Consider the following 15,324-nt stretch of genomic DNA (forward strand, 5'->3'; position numbering starts at 1 on the left):
GAAGCAGGTGGACAATGTCAACAGAAAGGAGGAAAGCATGAAAATGAACACAATCTGGTTCCCAGGATTTAAAAAAAACTCAACAGTAAATAAGGGACAACACTGAAAATGAATTCCTGGCAGGAAACAATCAGGGCCAGCTAACACCTCCCAACAAAGGATGCCCCCAGGCAGGAAGCAGCCAGGCTTTGAAGCTGTAAGGCTATTCAGTGCTAATTAAGGTGGCCAATGGCAACATTCGCACTTACCTCCAACAGACAAGAGTCCTTTCTCCCACCCTGGACATTATTCCACAGATATATAAACTCCACTTGCCTAGTTTCCAACAAGACCTCGCAACCTCTGAGGATGCCTGCTATAATTGTGGGTGAAATGTCAGGAGAGAATGCTTCTGGAACATGGCCAGACCTCCCGGAAAACTCTCAACAACCCAAGGAGGCGGGGTTTGGGGGGGGGGGCTGTATAGTTTTTCAAGCATTTTATTTTATTCTCTACGTCACGCAGGCCCTTCCCCTGCCGCCCCGCTAGGGGGAGCCCAGCCTTGTCCGTGCCCTTGCTTTCTCCCGGGGACGGGGCCCTCCTGATGCTCATTGGCTGCGTGACGGCTGGGGGCGGGGCCTCTCCCGTCGCGTCTCCAATGGCGGCTTCCTTCTCCTTTCCCTGTGGGCGGGGCCAGCAGCGGTGTCATTTTCTTGTTCGTCATTGGCTGCACGGCGATCGGGGGGCGTGGCCTCTCCGTCGCTTCTCCAATGGCGGCGCCCTTCTCCTGGGGCTTCCCTAAACCGCGCCTTTCCCTGTGGGCGGGGCCAGCAGCGGGTTCACTTTCCCGTTCGTCATTGGCTGCACGGCGGTCGGGGGGCGTGTCCTCCCGTGGCTTCTCCAATGGCGGCGCCCTCCTCCTTGGGCTCCTCTAGGCCGCGCCTTCTCCCGGGGGCGTGTCCAGGGGCGGGGCCATTCTCATTGGCTGCGTGCGGGCGGGGGCGTGTCTCCGCTCCGTTCCAATGGCGGCCTCCTGCCTGCCGCGGCCCTGCTGGCTGTTGGCGGCGGCGTCTCTGGCGGTGGCGCTGGGGCTCTACTACGCCGGGGGCCCCTCCTCGTGGGAAGCCGCTCCTCCTCCTCCTCGTTCTCCGCCGCGGGAGCTGCACGTGGGCTCGGTGCTGGCGCGGGCGGAGGGCCGCGCGGGGCTGGTGTGGCGGGCCGGGGCGGCGCTGCGCTCGCTGGCCGGGGCGGGGGCTCCGCGCCCGGGCACCGCCCTCGTCCTCCACCTCCTCACCGACGCCCAGAGCAGGGCCGCCGCCGAGCAGCTCGCCCGCCAGGCCCTCCACGGAGCCCCCTTCCCGCACAAGGTGCGCCGCCCCCAGGGAGCATGCGCAGAGCGGGGGTCGGGGTGGGTGTGTGGGAGTGAGTGAAGGAAGGCTCGTCAGGACCCCGTTCAGAAAGATTGAGGCCTCCCGGGAGTGCCCGCTTGCCTGCTGGGATGTGACAGAGATCAGAGACATAATAATAATAATAATAATAATAATAATAATAATAATAATAAATTTTGTCAATGTCTATTGTTTCCAAATGCCGCTGAGATCTTTTTGGCACGGCACCCAATGTGCCAATTGAAACCAGTGCAGGTGGTCCCGGTGGTGATGGGCACGCTGGGTGCCGTGCCAAAAGATCTCAGCTGGCATTTGGAAACAATAGACATTGACAAAATTACGATCTGCCAACTGCAAAAGGCCACCCTACTGGGATCTGCACACATCATCAGAAAATACATCACACAGTCCGAGACACTTGGGAAGTGTTCGACTTGTGATTTTGTGATACGAAATCCAGCATGACTATCTTGTTTGCTGTGTCATAGTAATAATAATAATAATAATAGACATTGACAAAATTACGATCTGCCAACTGCAAAAGGCCACCCTGCTGGGATCTGCGCGCATCATCCGAAAATGCATCACACAGTCCTAGACACTTGGGAAGTGTTTGACTTGTGATTTTGTGATATGAAATCCAGCATATCTATCTTGTTTGCTGTGTCATAATAAAATAATAATAATAATAATAATACATCACACAGTCCTAGACACTTGGGAAGTGTTTGACTTGTGATTTTGTGATACGAAGTCCAGCATATCTATCTTGTTTGCTGTGTCATAATAAAATAATAATAATAATAATAATAATAATAATAATAATAATAATAATAATGATAATGGGATCTGCGCGCATCATCCGAAAATGCATCACACAGTCCTAGACACTTGGGAAGTGTTTGACTTGTGATTTTGTGATATGAAATCCAGCATATCTATCTTGTTTGCTGTGTCATAATAAAATAATAATAATAATAATAATAATAATAATAATACATCACACAGTCCTAGACACTTGGGAAGTGTTTGACTTGTGATTTTGTGATACGAAGTCCAGCATATCTATCTTGTTTGCTGTGTCATAATAAAATAATAATAATAATAATAATAATAATTAATGATAATGGGATCTGCGCGCATCATCCGAAAATGCATCACACAGTCCTAGACACTTGGGAAGTGTTTGACTTGTGATTTTGTGATATGAAATCCAGCATATCTATCTTGTTTGCTGTGTCATAATAAAATAATAATAATAATAATAATAATAATAATAATAATAATAATAATGATAATGGGATCTGCGCGCATCATCCGAAAATGCATCACACAGTCCTAGACACTTGGGAAGTGTTTGACTTGTGATTTTGTGATATGAAATCCAGCATATCTATCTTGTTTGCTGTGTCATAATAAAATAATAATAATAATAATAATAATAATAATAATGATAATGGGATCTGCGCGCATCATCCGAAAATACATCACACAGTTCTGGACACTTGGGAAGTGTTTGACTTGTGATTTTGTGATATGAAATCCAGCATATCTATCTTGTTTGCTGTGTCATAATAAAATAATAATAATAATAATACATCACACAGTCCTAGACACTTGGGAAGTGTTTGACTTGTGATTTTGTGATACGAAGTCCAGCATATCTATCTTGTTTGCTGTGTCATAATAAAATAATAATAATAATAATAATAATAATACATCACACAGTCCTAGACACTTGGGAAGTGTTTGACTTGTGATTTTGTGATATGAAATCCAGCATATCTATCTTGTTTGCTGTGTCATAATAAAATAATAATAATAATAATACATCACACAGTCCTAGACACTTGGGAAGTGTTTGACTTGTGATTTTGTGATACGAAGTCCAGCATATCTATCTTGTTTGCTGTGTCATAATAAAATAATAATAATAATAATAATAATAATAATAATAATAATAATAATAATACATCACACAGTCCTAGACACTTGGGAAGTGTTTGACTTGTGATTTTGTGATACGAAGTCCAGCATATCTATCTTGTTTGCTGTGTCATAATATAATAATAATAATAATAATACATCACACAGTCCTAGACACTTGGGAAGTGTTCGACTTGTGATTTTGTGATACGAAATCCAGCATATCTATCTTGTTTGCTGTGTCATAATAAAATAATAATAATAATAATACATCACACAGTCCTAGACACTTGGGAAGTGTTCGACTTGTGATTTTGTGATACGAAATCCAGCATATCTATCTTGTTTGCTGTGTCATAATAAAATAATAATAATAATAATAATAATAATAATAATAATAATGGGATCTGCACGCATCATCCGAAAATACATCACACAGTTCTGGACACTTGGGAAGTGTTCGACTTGTGATTTTGTGATATGAAATCCAGCATATCTATCTTGTTTGCTGTGTCATAATAAAATAATAATAATATTGACACAACGACCTATCCAGCATATCTATCTTGTTTGCTGTGACATAATAAAATAATAATAATAATAACAATGACACAACAACATATCCAGCATAGCTATCTTGTTTGCTGTGTCATACAATGTTGTTGTGTCAATAATAATAATAATAATTTTATTTTTATACCCCGCCTCCATCTCCTCGGGGGGACTTGGGGCAGCTTACAAATACAAAACAAACATACAATAATATCAAATACCGAAAAACGCGCAAATGAAAATTAAAAGACATAAAATAAAGTCACAATCATTAGTAATATACAAGTTAAAACACAGCAATGAGATCATAAAATGAACTGGGCAAAAGTGCATTAAGTGAGACTTGTAAACTTGAAGGAAGTTAAAAGTGCTATAAGATCATGGGGGAGAACCTTAAAATGAGGGGTGAACCCTGAGGCTATAACAAAAAAATTAACCATGCGGATGCAACCAATCAAATAGTAACCGCTAGTGTGAGAGTTTAACATGTTTACATCTGTTAACGTTGGCTGACTTGGTCAACCTTTGGGGACCCCCCCCCCTCCCCGTTTACATTAATCAGAGACCATGGCTCTTTCTTTCCAGTTAAGGAAATGTCTACAAAGTTGTTATCTATCTATTTATTTATTTAAAATATTTATATTCTGCCCTTCTCCAAAGGTGTGAGAAGGAGCACAACATGTACGTGGCACGCATTCCATGCCGGGACATAAAATAATTGTAAATTACACAAACATTAAAAACATTAAACATTACAATCAGTTACAGCGTTCCCTCACTTATTGCTGGGGTTAGGTTCCAGGACCCCCCGCAATAAGTGAAAATCCACAAAGTAGGGACGCTGTATTTATTTTAGTAGTTATACACTATTTTAAGTCTTTATGAGCCAATCATGTGTTGATAAATTTCCTTCTCTGTGTTGTCGAAGGCTTTCCATTATTACATTGCACTTTATTGTCCATTTTAGCTGTGAAACTACCTCTCCCCATTTCGGAATATTCTGCACTTTGGCCTAGATCTATGAATTAGTCTCCTGTTTTTAACATTTTATGCTGCATGTTGATGTTAATGACTTTTTTATTGATGCTGATGTTTTTATTGTTGGGATAATAGTGTTATTGTTTTGTTATTGTTATTATATTGTTGTATCGGGCAAGGCCCCATGTAAGCCACCCGAGGCCCTTCGGGGAGATGGGGCGGGGTATAAAAATAAAGTTATTATTATTATTATTATTATTATTATTATTATTATTATTATTATTTCATGGCCGGGATCACAGGGTGGTTGTATGTCTTTCGGGCTGTGTGGCCATGTTCCAGAAGTATTCTCTCCTGACGTTTCGCCCACATCTATGGCAGGCATCCTCAGAGGTTGTGAGGCATGGATAAACTAGGCAAGGAAAGTAAATATATATTTACCCTGGACTCTCCACAGATATATATTTACCTTCCTTGCCTAGTTTAGTCATGCCTCACAACCTCTGAGGATGCCTGCCATAGATGTGGGTGAAACGTCAGGAGACAATACTTCTGGAACATGGCCACACAGCCAGAAAGACATACAACAACCCCAATTTCCTTCTCCTCCCTTTGCTGCTTGGGCTCCTTTTCTCTCCCTTTAGTTTCTCCTTCCTTAGGATGTAAATTGGAATTTTTTATGATTCATAATAGTCTTTTAGAGTTTATTGAAAAACCGCAAAACAGTGGATCCGCAAAAAGTGAAAAGTAGTGAAGGAACACTGTATTTCTACTTTAAAATCAGCTGTTTAATCCAACTCAGGACCCCATGCTGGCTCCGGAGTAAGTCTCCTCTGCTTGCCTCATTGCCCTGCCCCAAAGGTTTGGTCCCACAGCCAGGACCATCTTTCTGAAATACTATAAATAATAATAATAATAACTTTATTCTAATACCCCGCCCCATCTCCCCAGAGGGACTCGGGGCGGCTTACATGGGGCCAAGCCCAGACATAACAATATAAAAGCGAACAATGCAATAAAACAAACAATCAACGATAAACAACAATATTGATAAACACAGTCATAAAAAGTCAGCATACAAGATAGATATTAAAAAACATGAATTGAATTTACGAATCTGGGCCAAGGTGCAAAATATTATTTAAATTTATATTCCGCTCTTCTCACCCCAAAGGGTATTTATATTCGCCCTTCTCACCCCAAAGGGGACTCCGGGCGGATCACAGATCACAAGTCCGCGGCAAACATTCAGTGCCAGTTATATGGTGACAAGACAGACAACAGATTCGGGTATTCTTTAGGCTTTCCCGTCTTTTCGGCATCGGTTGTGGCCACAGGGGGGTGCTGTCGCGCCATCTCCTTGCCGAAGATCATTCTTTTGTTTGTAAACTTTTCCTCCTTTTTCCACCTAAAACACCTTCCTGCTTTAATGCGGCTCCTATTTATCTACTCACATTGCTGTTTCCAATCCATTAGGTGGGCAGGTAGCTGGGCTGAAGGCCAAGGGTTCAATCTGACCCAGCTTTGGTTGCCAAGCAAGAATTGCTGCAGCTGCAGCTGGCGATTAACCCGCTGTGCTAAAGCCAACCCTGTACTTACATACATATAAGGATGCTTATATCACTTATAATGAGGGAGATGGCCCTCCTTTGTAAACTGTAAAGGGGTTGTGTCAGAGTATTTTGCAGCGCAGCAGTAGTTTTATGGAATCACTGGAGCGCAGAACGAAGAGACATCAGAGACGATGGTAAAACTATATACAAAGTTTTACTGTAAGCAGTAATAATCAAGACAAACAAGCTTGAAGACAATAGACGAACACAGGACTTTCACTCTCAGCAGACAGCACTCAACACAACTCAGAACAGAACTGAACTGATCTGATGCAATCAGTAATGCACAAACACTTGTGTCTGGACACTCCCCAGTTCCAGCCACACATCAAGGACATCACAGCTTCTCAGTAATTAACTCTTTCCAGACTATAGTACACTCTGGATGATGCAATCAGTACGCAATACAGGCATGACACAAATTGCATTTAAACTCTACCAATTGCATTTAAACACTACTTGCTCTTCCGACAAGCTTTCAATGGGTGAAAAACTCGGGGCTATGTCTGTTTTTATTGTTGCTTTTATTGTTGTTTTTATTGTTATTTTAAAGCTAAGTGTATTGTTTTTATTTCTGTAAACCGCTCCGAGCCAAACTGGGAGTAGCGGCATACAAGTTTAATAAATAAATACACAAATCCCACATTAACAGATTGATAGAGATTCTTCGCATGACCTCCCACAAAGTTCTTGCTGCACCCCTCCCCACTCGTTCTTGAAAGCCACCACAACCTCAAAGGTTTCCTTATGTTAAAAAGAACATCAACACAAGGCCGCTTGCATTACCAACACTGCTCAAGAAGCGTCAACATCTGGAATCAACATTTTCCAGGATGGAAGACATTTATCAGTAATGTACACCTTTGGGAGAACATCACTGAAATATTGCTATAGAAGTGACCGTATTACAATCCAGAAATTGTGACAGAGACGCTGTTCACTCGCCTCTCTGCTCCATTGGGAAGGAGAGAGATGGTGTGCCTTGGGAGCATCAGGTCTGCAAGGAAAGCAGAATTCTAGACACTGGGGCCTCCTTTTCTCAAGGGAAGAAAGAGGGAGAAGTGTGGTTTTGCAGCCATAATATGGTTGCATCGAGTCAGTTTCTGCTGTAGATGAAACAGGGATTCTAATCCTTGGCATTGTTATTATTATTATTTTTATTATTAAACTTTATTTGTACCCCGCTAGCATCTCCCGAAGGACTCGATGTGGCTTACAAAGGCCAAGGCCTCAACACACAATATAACAATACAAAATAAAAGGCAAATTAAAAACAATTAAAACAGTATAAACAACAAGCAATAAACAATACGCTAAAACACAATAGAACTGGGCCGGGCCAGAGTAATGGGTACAAGATTAAAAGTGCTGTTGTGACAGGTGAAATATAAGGCTTCTAGGGCAAGTGCAGAGTGCGATAGGCGATCTTAGTTCTAATAAAGTGCTGATGGGACTTGGTGTTGGAGATTTCCTATTCATCTGGGAAGGCACATTGGAACAGCCAGGTCTTCAAGTTCTTTCTGAAGTCTGCCAGTGTAGGGGCCTGTCTGAGATCCTTGGGGAGAGTGTTCCAGAATCGGGGGGCCACCACGGAGAAGGCCCCGTCTCGTGTCCCCACCAACCGCGCTTGCGACGCAGGCGGGATCACGAGCAGGGCCTCTCCAGATGACCGAAGTGAACGCGTGGGTTCGTAGACGGAGATGCGGTCATGGAGGTAGGATGGTCCCAAACCGTTCAGGGCTTTGTAGGTAAGAACCTGCACCTTAAATTGGGCTCATTAAATTGTTCTTAGGGAAAGAAGATGCATTTTGGCGTTTTGGAAGCTTTGGTGTGTTGGCAGATGTGCAAGGAAGCCGTCTGGCCTAAGAGGAAAGATGGAGAAATGGCACCTGCGTGAATGCTGAGTAACAAAGGCCGATGCCTAAAGCAGCCTCAGGGCCATTTAGAAACCTCCAGTTTCCAAACTTTTGGTGACCCCAGCATTGAGCAAAGGGGGCCCATCTGGGGGCTGGAGCCACACTTTGAGGTGCAGCCTCTTGGCTCCTGGAAGATGAAGCCTGAAGCAGCCGGAGGACCAGCCTTTGGGAGACTGCAGTCCCTTCTTGTCAGCCTCAGACCCTGCATCCATGCCCCCCCCCCATTGACCCTCCTTCTCTTGAACTCTGATCCTCCAATTGACCCCTCTTCTGTTGATCTCTGAACTCCCCAATTGACCCCTCTTCTCTTGACCTCTGACCCTCCCAACGCAGGTGGTCTTCCATGACGTGGAGCCGCTGGTGGAGAGGCTGCTCCCGGTCATCGGCCCCATGCAGGAGCTCTTCAGCGCCGGCGCAGGCACCTACTACAGCGACGCCATCTTCTTCCTCTCGGTCGCCATGCACCGCATCATGCCCGCAGGTGGGTGCCTCCCCGTCCTTGGCTCAGGGATTATGGGCCCTGCCATCCAGCACGGCTCCTTTGCGGGGCTGCCGGGACCCCCTCCGCCTCTGGCATTGCCCAGGTCTGCTCTCTAAAGCTCGCTAAAGGTGTATCTCACCAAGGTATTGGTACAGTTTGTCATGTCTGAGTGGTAAGGGATCCTGGGAGCCGTAGCTTTGCGAATGGTCTTTGGCAGAGAAGGCTGAAGACCTAAAGTGTCATCTGCAGAGACCAGTGTAAACACCGCACAAGAGAATCTATGAGTTGTTAAGCTCAAATGACCCTCTTTATGAGGTAAATTCCCAGGAAAAAACAGCAGAGTGTGTGGAAGTGTGCCTTCCAAAACAGCAGGAAACTTACGCGGAGCGAGTTTAGGAAAGCCTTTGTCTTCTGGATGGCAAAGGATCGCAAAGTCAGCTTAAAAGTTTAGAAGCATTTATTGAGGTAAAAGAAATCCATTGATGGATAGAAAAGGTTTGGAGCTGACTAGCTTATCTATGCTGGTCTAAGACAGGTAGGCTGGTGAAAATAATAAACAACTCTAGATAGCTACATTTTGCCTATGAGAAGAGGCAAAATGCATCCCTTTTGATGTAACAAAGGGATCAGAAAGAGAATTAAGATCAGAATGGAATGGCGACCAAACTGCATGGTCTGTGCCTTTTGCTCAGGGCCATAAAAATTCCAATCTAATTGAGGAAGTTACATCAAACCCTACAAGAGGTCACATTGCTAAATAAACAAGTGAATGGGTGGATCCAAACAGAACAGGAAGAAGGAAGAAACAGCAAAGCCTATCTGGCATGCATGGGATATAGAGAGGTGTCCCTCAGTCTATTTCTATGCTTTCTATCTAATCATGGAGACTTGAGCAGTGCAGGATGACATCTCTAACAATCCCCAAAACAGTCTCTAGGTGGCGATGGGGATCGCAGTCTGGGCTTTTGGGATTGCGCAGAGCCTTGAGCCGGGCAGCCCAGGTGCGGTCGGGCTGCATTCCTTCCATGGTGTGGACATGCCGTGGGGCACACACGCAACATGAAATAATGACGCAGCAGAAGAGTGTGAAGAGATGGCACTCTGCACATCCAAGGCCAGGCCCCTGATAGTCATAATCACGATAATACTTTATTTCTAGGCCACCCTATCTCCCAAAAGGCTCTCAGGGCAGATCAGCAAACATTCAATTCCTCTAAAACATAACATAATAAAGCACTTCATAATAAAACAACCATATAGAGGGCATCAGAATATACTTATAAAACCACCCAAATTAGTGGCAAGGGATTTAAATATGCAGGTCCTCCCTCTTCTTCACCCCCTCCTTTACCCCCAGAGATCTCCCGGCTGATCCTGGTGGACCTGGACGTGGAGTACCGGGCCAGCATCCAGGAGCTCTTTGAGGAGTTCGACCGCTTCCCCGAAGGAGCCGTCATCGGCATCGCCCACGAGATGCAGCCCGTCTACAGGTAGGGGACGGGGACACCCCCCCCCCCCAGATGTGGGGCTGAAGCGCTGCGAGGGGGTGCTTGTGGGCTGACTGTGTTTTCTTAACGCCTCCATCTACTCCAACCTTGGTTTTGCTCCTTGCAAAACTCACCCCGTTTCCTGTATCACACCTCTGAGATCAGATAGGTTGCCTGATAAAAATACTTCTTTCCGGTCATTTCAAACCCTTTGCCCAGACCTGCTTCCCTGTTGAGGCTGAATTGGGGGCCCCTATTTTGAGCCCCCTTGACCATCCGGCCTTCCACCCGTTCTTCCTCCACTCGGTCTTTTCACAACAGTTTCTGACATCTTTGCAATCAGAGGATCGTCTTGAGTACAATAGGCTTTCAGTCTCTGGTGGACCTGCTTCAGATGCTGCTTAGGGAATCCTCTGCCACCATCTTCCACCTGTATTGGTCATTATCTAGTACAGGCCTGGGAAAACTTGGGCTGACTGGGTGTTTTGGACCTCAACTCCATACAGGCTGTTAGGAATTGTGGGAGTTGAAGTCCAACACACCCAGACAGCCCAAGTTTGCTCATGCCTGATCTAGTGTTTTCTTCCATGCAGAGAGCAGCATCGTGGTGTCTTTGAATATGGTCTGTCCTGGTTGTTCCACTATGTGCAATATTATCCTCCGCATGAATGTCTCCTTGCAGCTTGGGCTTGCCTTCATTTTGGACTGGTGCTCCTTCCTGCATTGTTGTTGTTGTTGCTAATAAGAAGAAGAAATCATCCTTTATTTGTACCCCGCCTCCATCCCCCATAGGGACTTGGGGTGGTTTACACAATGACATGCAATAGTGCCATAACATATACAATACAATACGATAATAATAATAATAATAATAATAATAATAATAATAATAATAATAATAATAAATCTTTATTTATATACCGCTCCATCTCCTCAAGAGGACTCAGGGTGGTTTCCAGCATGGACAAAACACTCAGTTGTCAAAATAACATACAACAGCATATATCACTCATATAGCAACGATAATATATCACTCAGAACACAATAGATAAAAACTAACATATAAAATCAATAAAAGCAAACTCAATTAAATAGATACAGTAAAATGTGGTTGTAGCCATAATTAAAAGATCCATACAATGGTTCAGTGTCTCAACTGTAGTACCTTAAATGATGGAAGGTGCTATAATAATAATAATAATAATAATAATAATAATAATAATAATAATAATAATAATAATTGCTATCTACCTAGCAATGCGCAAGGGTACCTCCCAAGGGGTGAGCACTTGGCTTAGGAAAGCGTCTGTGCATGTTGCTAGGTAGATAGCAAGCTACCTAGCAACGCACATGGGGCACTTCCTTCAACCAGCTTGCCGGATAATAGGGCCTCCCTATTATCCATCAGATCCGGTTATTCGACATTTGGCCCACCCATTTATGTCGAATAACCGGAACCCTACTGTATTATAATAATAATAATAATAATTATTATTATTATTATTATTATTATTATTATGGCAATTAGGTTGGCAATTGTCTAAACAGTGAAAAGCCTGCTGAAACAACCACGTTTTTAATTCTTTTCTGAAGTGCAGTAGTGTGGTGGCCTGCCTAAATTCTCTGGAGAGGGCATTCCAAAGCCGGGGGGCCACTACTGAGAAGACCCTCTCTCTCGTCTGCACCAACCGCTCTTGAAATGTGGCTTCCCTGGCAGATCTTAGAGCCCGCGCTGGTTCATGGGGGGTTGGATGTGGTCATGAAGTTAGGCTGGACCGAACCGCATAGGGCTTTGTACTTTGAACTGGGCCTGGAAACAAATGGGCAGCCAGTGGAGCTGCTTCCTTGAGGGCATGGCATGGCCGTAACCTTTCTCTCCCGCCCGCCCGCAGGCACCTGTTCTGGCAGTTCCGGAAGGAGCACCCGGGGACGCGTGTGGGGGACCCCCCTCCGGAGGGGCTTCCCGGCTTCAACAGCGGGGTGCTGCTGCTGGACCTGCCGGCCATGCGGGCCTCGGGGCTGTACAACGGCCTGCTGGAGGAGGGCCCGCTCCGTGCGCTGGCCCAGCGGTTCCGCTTCCGGGGCCACCTGGGCGACCAGGACTTCTTCACGCTGGCCGGCATGGAGCACCCGGGCCTCTTCCACCGCCTGCCCTGCGCCTGGAACCGCCAGCTCTGCACCTGGTGGCGCCTCCACGGCTACCAGGACGTCTTCGAGCACTACTTCCGCTGCGACCAGGCGCCCGTCAAGCTCTTCCACGGCAACTGCAACACCCCCATCCCCCAGGAGGAGCCCCCACGGGGGGCGGGGGGCGGGGGGTGACTGACCCCGAGGGCAACGGGGGAGGGCAGGCGTAGGCACGGGTCAGGACGGCCCCTCCCGCCGGACACTGGCGCAGTGCAGGACAATGGGACCACCAAAGGGGCAAGCGCTTCCCCTCTCCGTCTGTCCATCCGTCCATCCGGCTGCTGGACGTCACTCCGCCAGGAAGCAGCCGTTTCCTCTGAGGAATCCTGGCAGAAAGAGAGAGAGTGGGGGGGAGGATGGTCCCCTGGGGACTACTGGGGAGGGGGACATTCTTCCTGGCGAAAGGGATGATCCACGTTCAGGGGCTTCTCTCCCAAGGGATGCCTCATGAAGCCAGCCTGGAGCTGAAGCCCCCTCCCCATACCCACCCTCTTGGCGTCCGGCTGGAGCTGGGTCTTTGGGGCCAGACTCTGAGAGAGGACAGAAGGCCGGCCTGGCAAGGAAGAGAGAGGCAGGACCACAGGCCTTTGGAGCAAACTCTGGAGCTGGAAATAAAGCATCTTTGGGCCGGTGGCCTTTGTCTTTGCGGAGGAGCCTCTTTGCCCCGCCTGCTTTGGGAGCCGGATCCCGCCTTGGACTGGTCCTCGCCCTTGGGACCAGTGGGCTGAAGCAGAGGGGTCCGCCCTGGCTCTGGGATCCCCCTAAGGGGTCGCCTTCCGCCCTGGACCCCAGAAGGGTCAGTGGGGTCAGAGGGGCCTGTCCCCTTTGGATGCCGGCCTGCGGACTCTGAGGACCCGGCTCAGAGTTCAGCAGGTGCAGAGAGGGGCCAAAGCCAAGGGGCAGGGGGCATTGTATTGTATTGTTCTGGGCATGGCCCCGTGTAAACCGCCCCGAGTCCCCGTTGGGGAGATGGTGGCGGGGTATAAATAAAGTTTTATTATTATTATTATTATTATTATTATTATTATTATTATTATTGTGGGGAGGGGGCAGCACAACATGACTGGGAGGGGGGCAGGCGGGGAGACAGCTGTGTGGTTGCTTATTGACATGAGGTGGCCAAACATATAATGTCATTACTAATATAATATAATATAATATAATTCTTTATTTCTACCCCACCACCATCTCCCCGAAGGGACTTGGAGGGGCTCACAGAAGCACTCCAGGTGTCTCACATAAACAACAAGACATAGGTGTATACAGGACATAAGTATAATCACACACACAAAATCCCAGCAGATAAAAGTCCAACACAAGGAAGCAGTGCAGAACAGCTGCATAACCCCCCCCCCGCCTCCATGCAAAAAAAGTGCAGGATCTGGTCCACAGAATGCCCCCCCCCTCCATTTCAGGTTACCAATAATATTAGTTCTCAAACCAACAAGTTCTTCAAACATATAGAAGCACAAAGGAGTTGTAAAGGAAGACCACATAAACCATGAAGGGGCTCTGGACCTTCCCCATCTGCCCCAGTGGCTGTTGGTCGAGGACAATAGGGTCTGTAGTCCATACCTTGGGGAGGGGTCAAGAGTGCTTTCCTTCCTTTCCCCTTAAGCAGCTGAGAGGGGAAAGGAAGGGGCCTGAGGCTGTGAGGAGTGGTGGGAGTTGGAGTCCAAAACAGGGTGGGAGGGAGGGCTGGAGTTGTTCCGTGGCTGGTATATCCCCCAAGTGTACATGTCAAAAAACCACCCCACCCCCAAAACAGGGTCAAGGGTCTGCAGGTGAGTGTGTGGTCTATACCTTCACCTTTGCCAAAAAGGGGGGCTCCCCTCCTCTGAGTCCAGGGTGAAAGGCAACAGCTTTGTCCCCCCTTGAAGGACCCCAAAGAAGCCCTGGCCCTCTTTACTCTGCCCTGCAAAGCTGCTGCTGCTGCAAGGGCGTTTTGCCTGTTTCTGGGGAGGCGCATAGTGCCATTGGTGTTTAACCCTCTCTGCAGAACGGCTCTCGGCTTGCACAGCCAAATTTTGGGACCCCAAACCTGCGACTTCTGCATGAGGACGTCTTGTGCAGGAGAAGATAGATGTTGACAAGCTGGAAAGTGTCCAGAGGACGGTTACTCAGAGGATCAAGGGTCTGGAGAACAAGCCCTATGAGGAGCGGCTTAAAGAGCTGGGGATGTTTAGCCTGCAGAAGAGAAGGTGGAGAGGAGACATGATGAGGGCCTGGGATCAAGATGTGGGGGGAAGTTTTAGGGAGGAGGGAGCAGGCTTCCTTTCTGCTGCCCTGGAGACTAGGACACGGGACAATGGCTTCAAACTACAGGAAAGGAAGGAGACTCCACCTGAACATCAGGGAGAACTTCCTCACTATGACAGCTGTTCAGCAGTGGAACTCTCTGCCCCGGAGGGAGTGTGGTGGAGGCTCCTTTGTAGGTTTTCAAGCAGAGGCTGGATGGCCATCTGTTGGGGGTGCTTGAGGTTTGTCCTGCTTCTTGCAGGGGGTTGGACTGGATGGCTTGTGAAGTGTCTTCCAACTCTACGATTCTGTGATTCTATGGAGTGCGCCCCGTGTTTTGCCCAGAGACAGCAGTGGCGCACGGTGCGCTTGGCGTGTGCCGGGAAGGGGGTCCGGCACGTGTGCAGGCGTGTGCCAGGGCCAGCTTAGGAGAAGCAGAGCATGGAGCCCCTGCGGAGGTCCCTGTGCCCAACGGGAGCCGGCCGGGATGCTGTGGTCACGCTGCCTGCTGCCTGCCTGCCTGCCTGCTATAAATAGCGCCCTGCCCTACGCATCAGTGCCCACATCTGTCAGAGCGCG

At 47.1% G+C, this 15,324-nt stretch overlaps 1 protein-coding gene across 1 annotated transcript; it reads left to right on the top strand.

Annotated features, from left to right (window-relative positions):
• Window positions 1-957: 957 nt before the first annotated feature.
• xxylt1 (xyloside xylosyltransferase 1) lies at window positions 958-13,516 on the top strand. Its single transcript, XM_062977570.1, has 4 exons — window positions 958-1,346; window positions 8,686-8,833; window positions 10,191-10,323; window positions 12,213-13,516. Exons 1-4 carry the CDS (start codon window positions 1,002-1,004, stop codon window positions 12,640-12,642), a joined length of 1,056 nt encoding a protein of 351 aa, XP_062833640.1. The 5' UTR covers window positions 958-1,001; the 3' UTR covers window positions 12,643-13,516.
• The last annotated feature ends 1,808 nt before the right edge of the window (window positions 13,517-15,324 follow it).

This window comes from Anolis carolinensis, chromosome 3 (assembly GCF_035594765.1).
Source record: "Anolis carolinensis isolate JA03-04 chromosome 3, rAnoCar3.1.pri, whole genome shotgun sequence".
Lineage (NCBI taxonomy): Eukaryota > Metazoa > Chordata > Lepidosauria > Squamata > Dactyloidae > Anolis > Anolis carolinensis.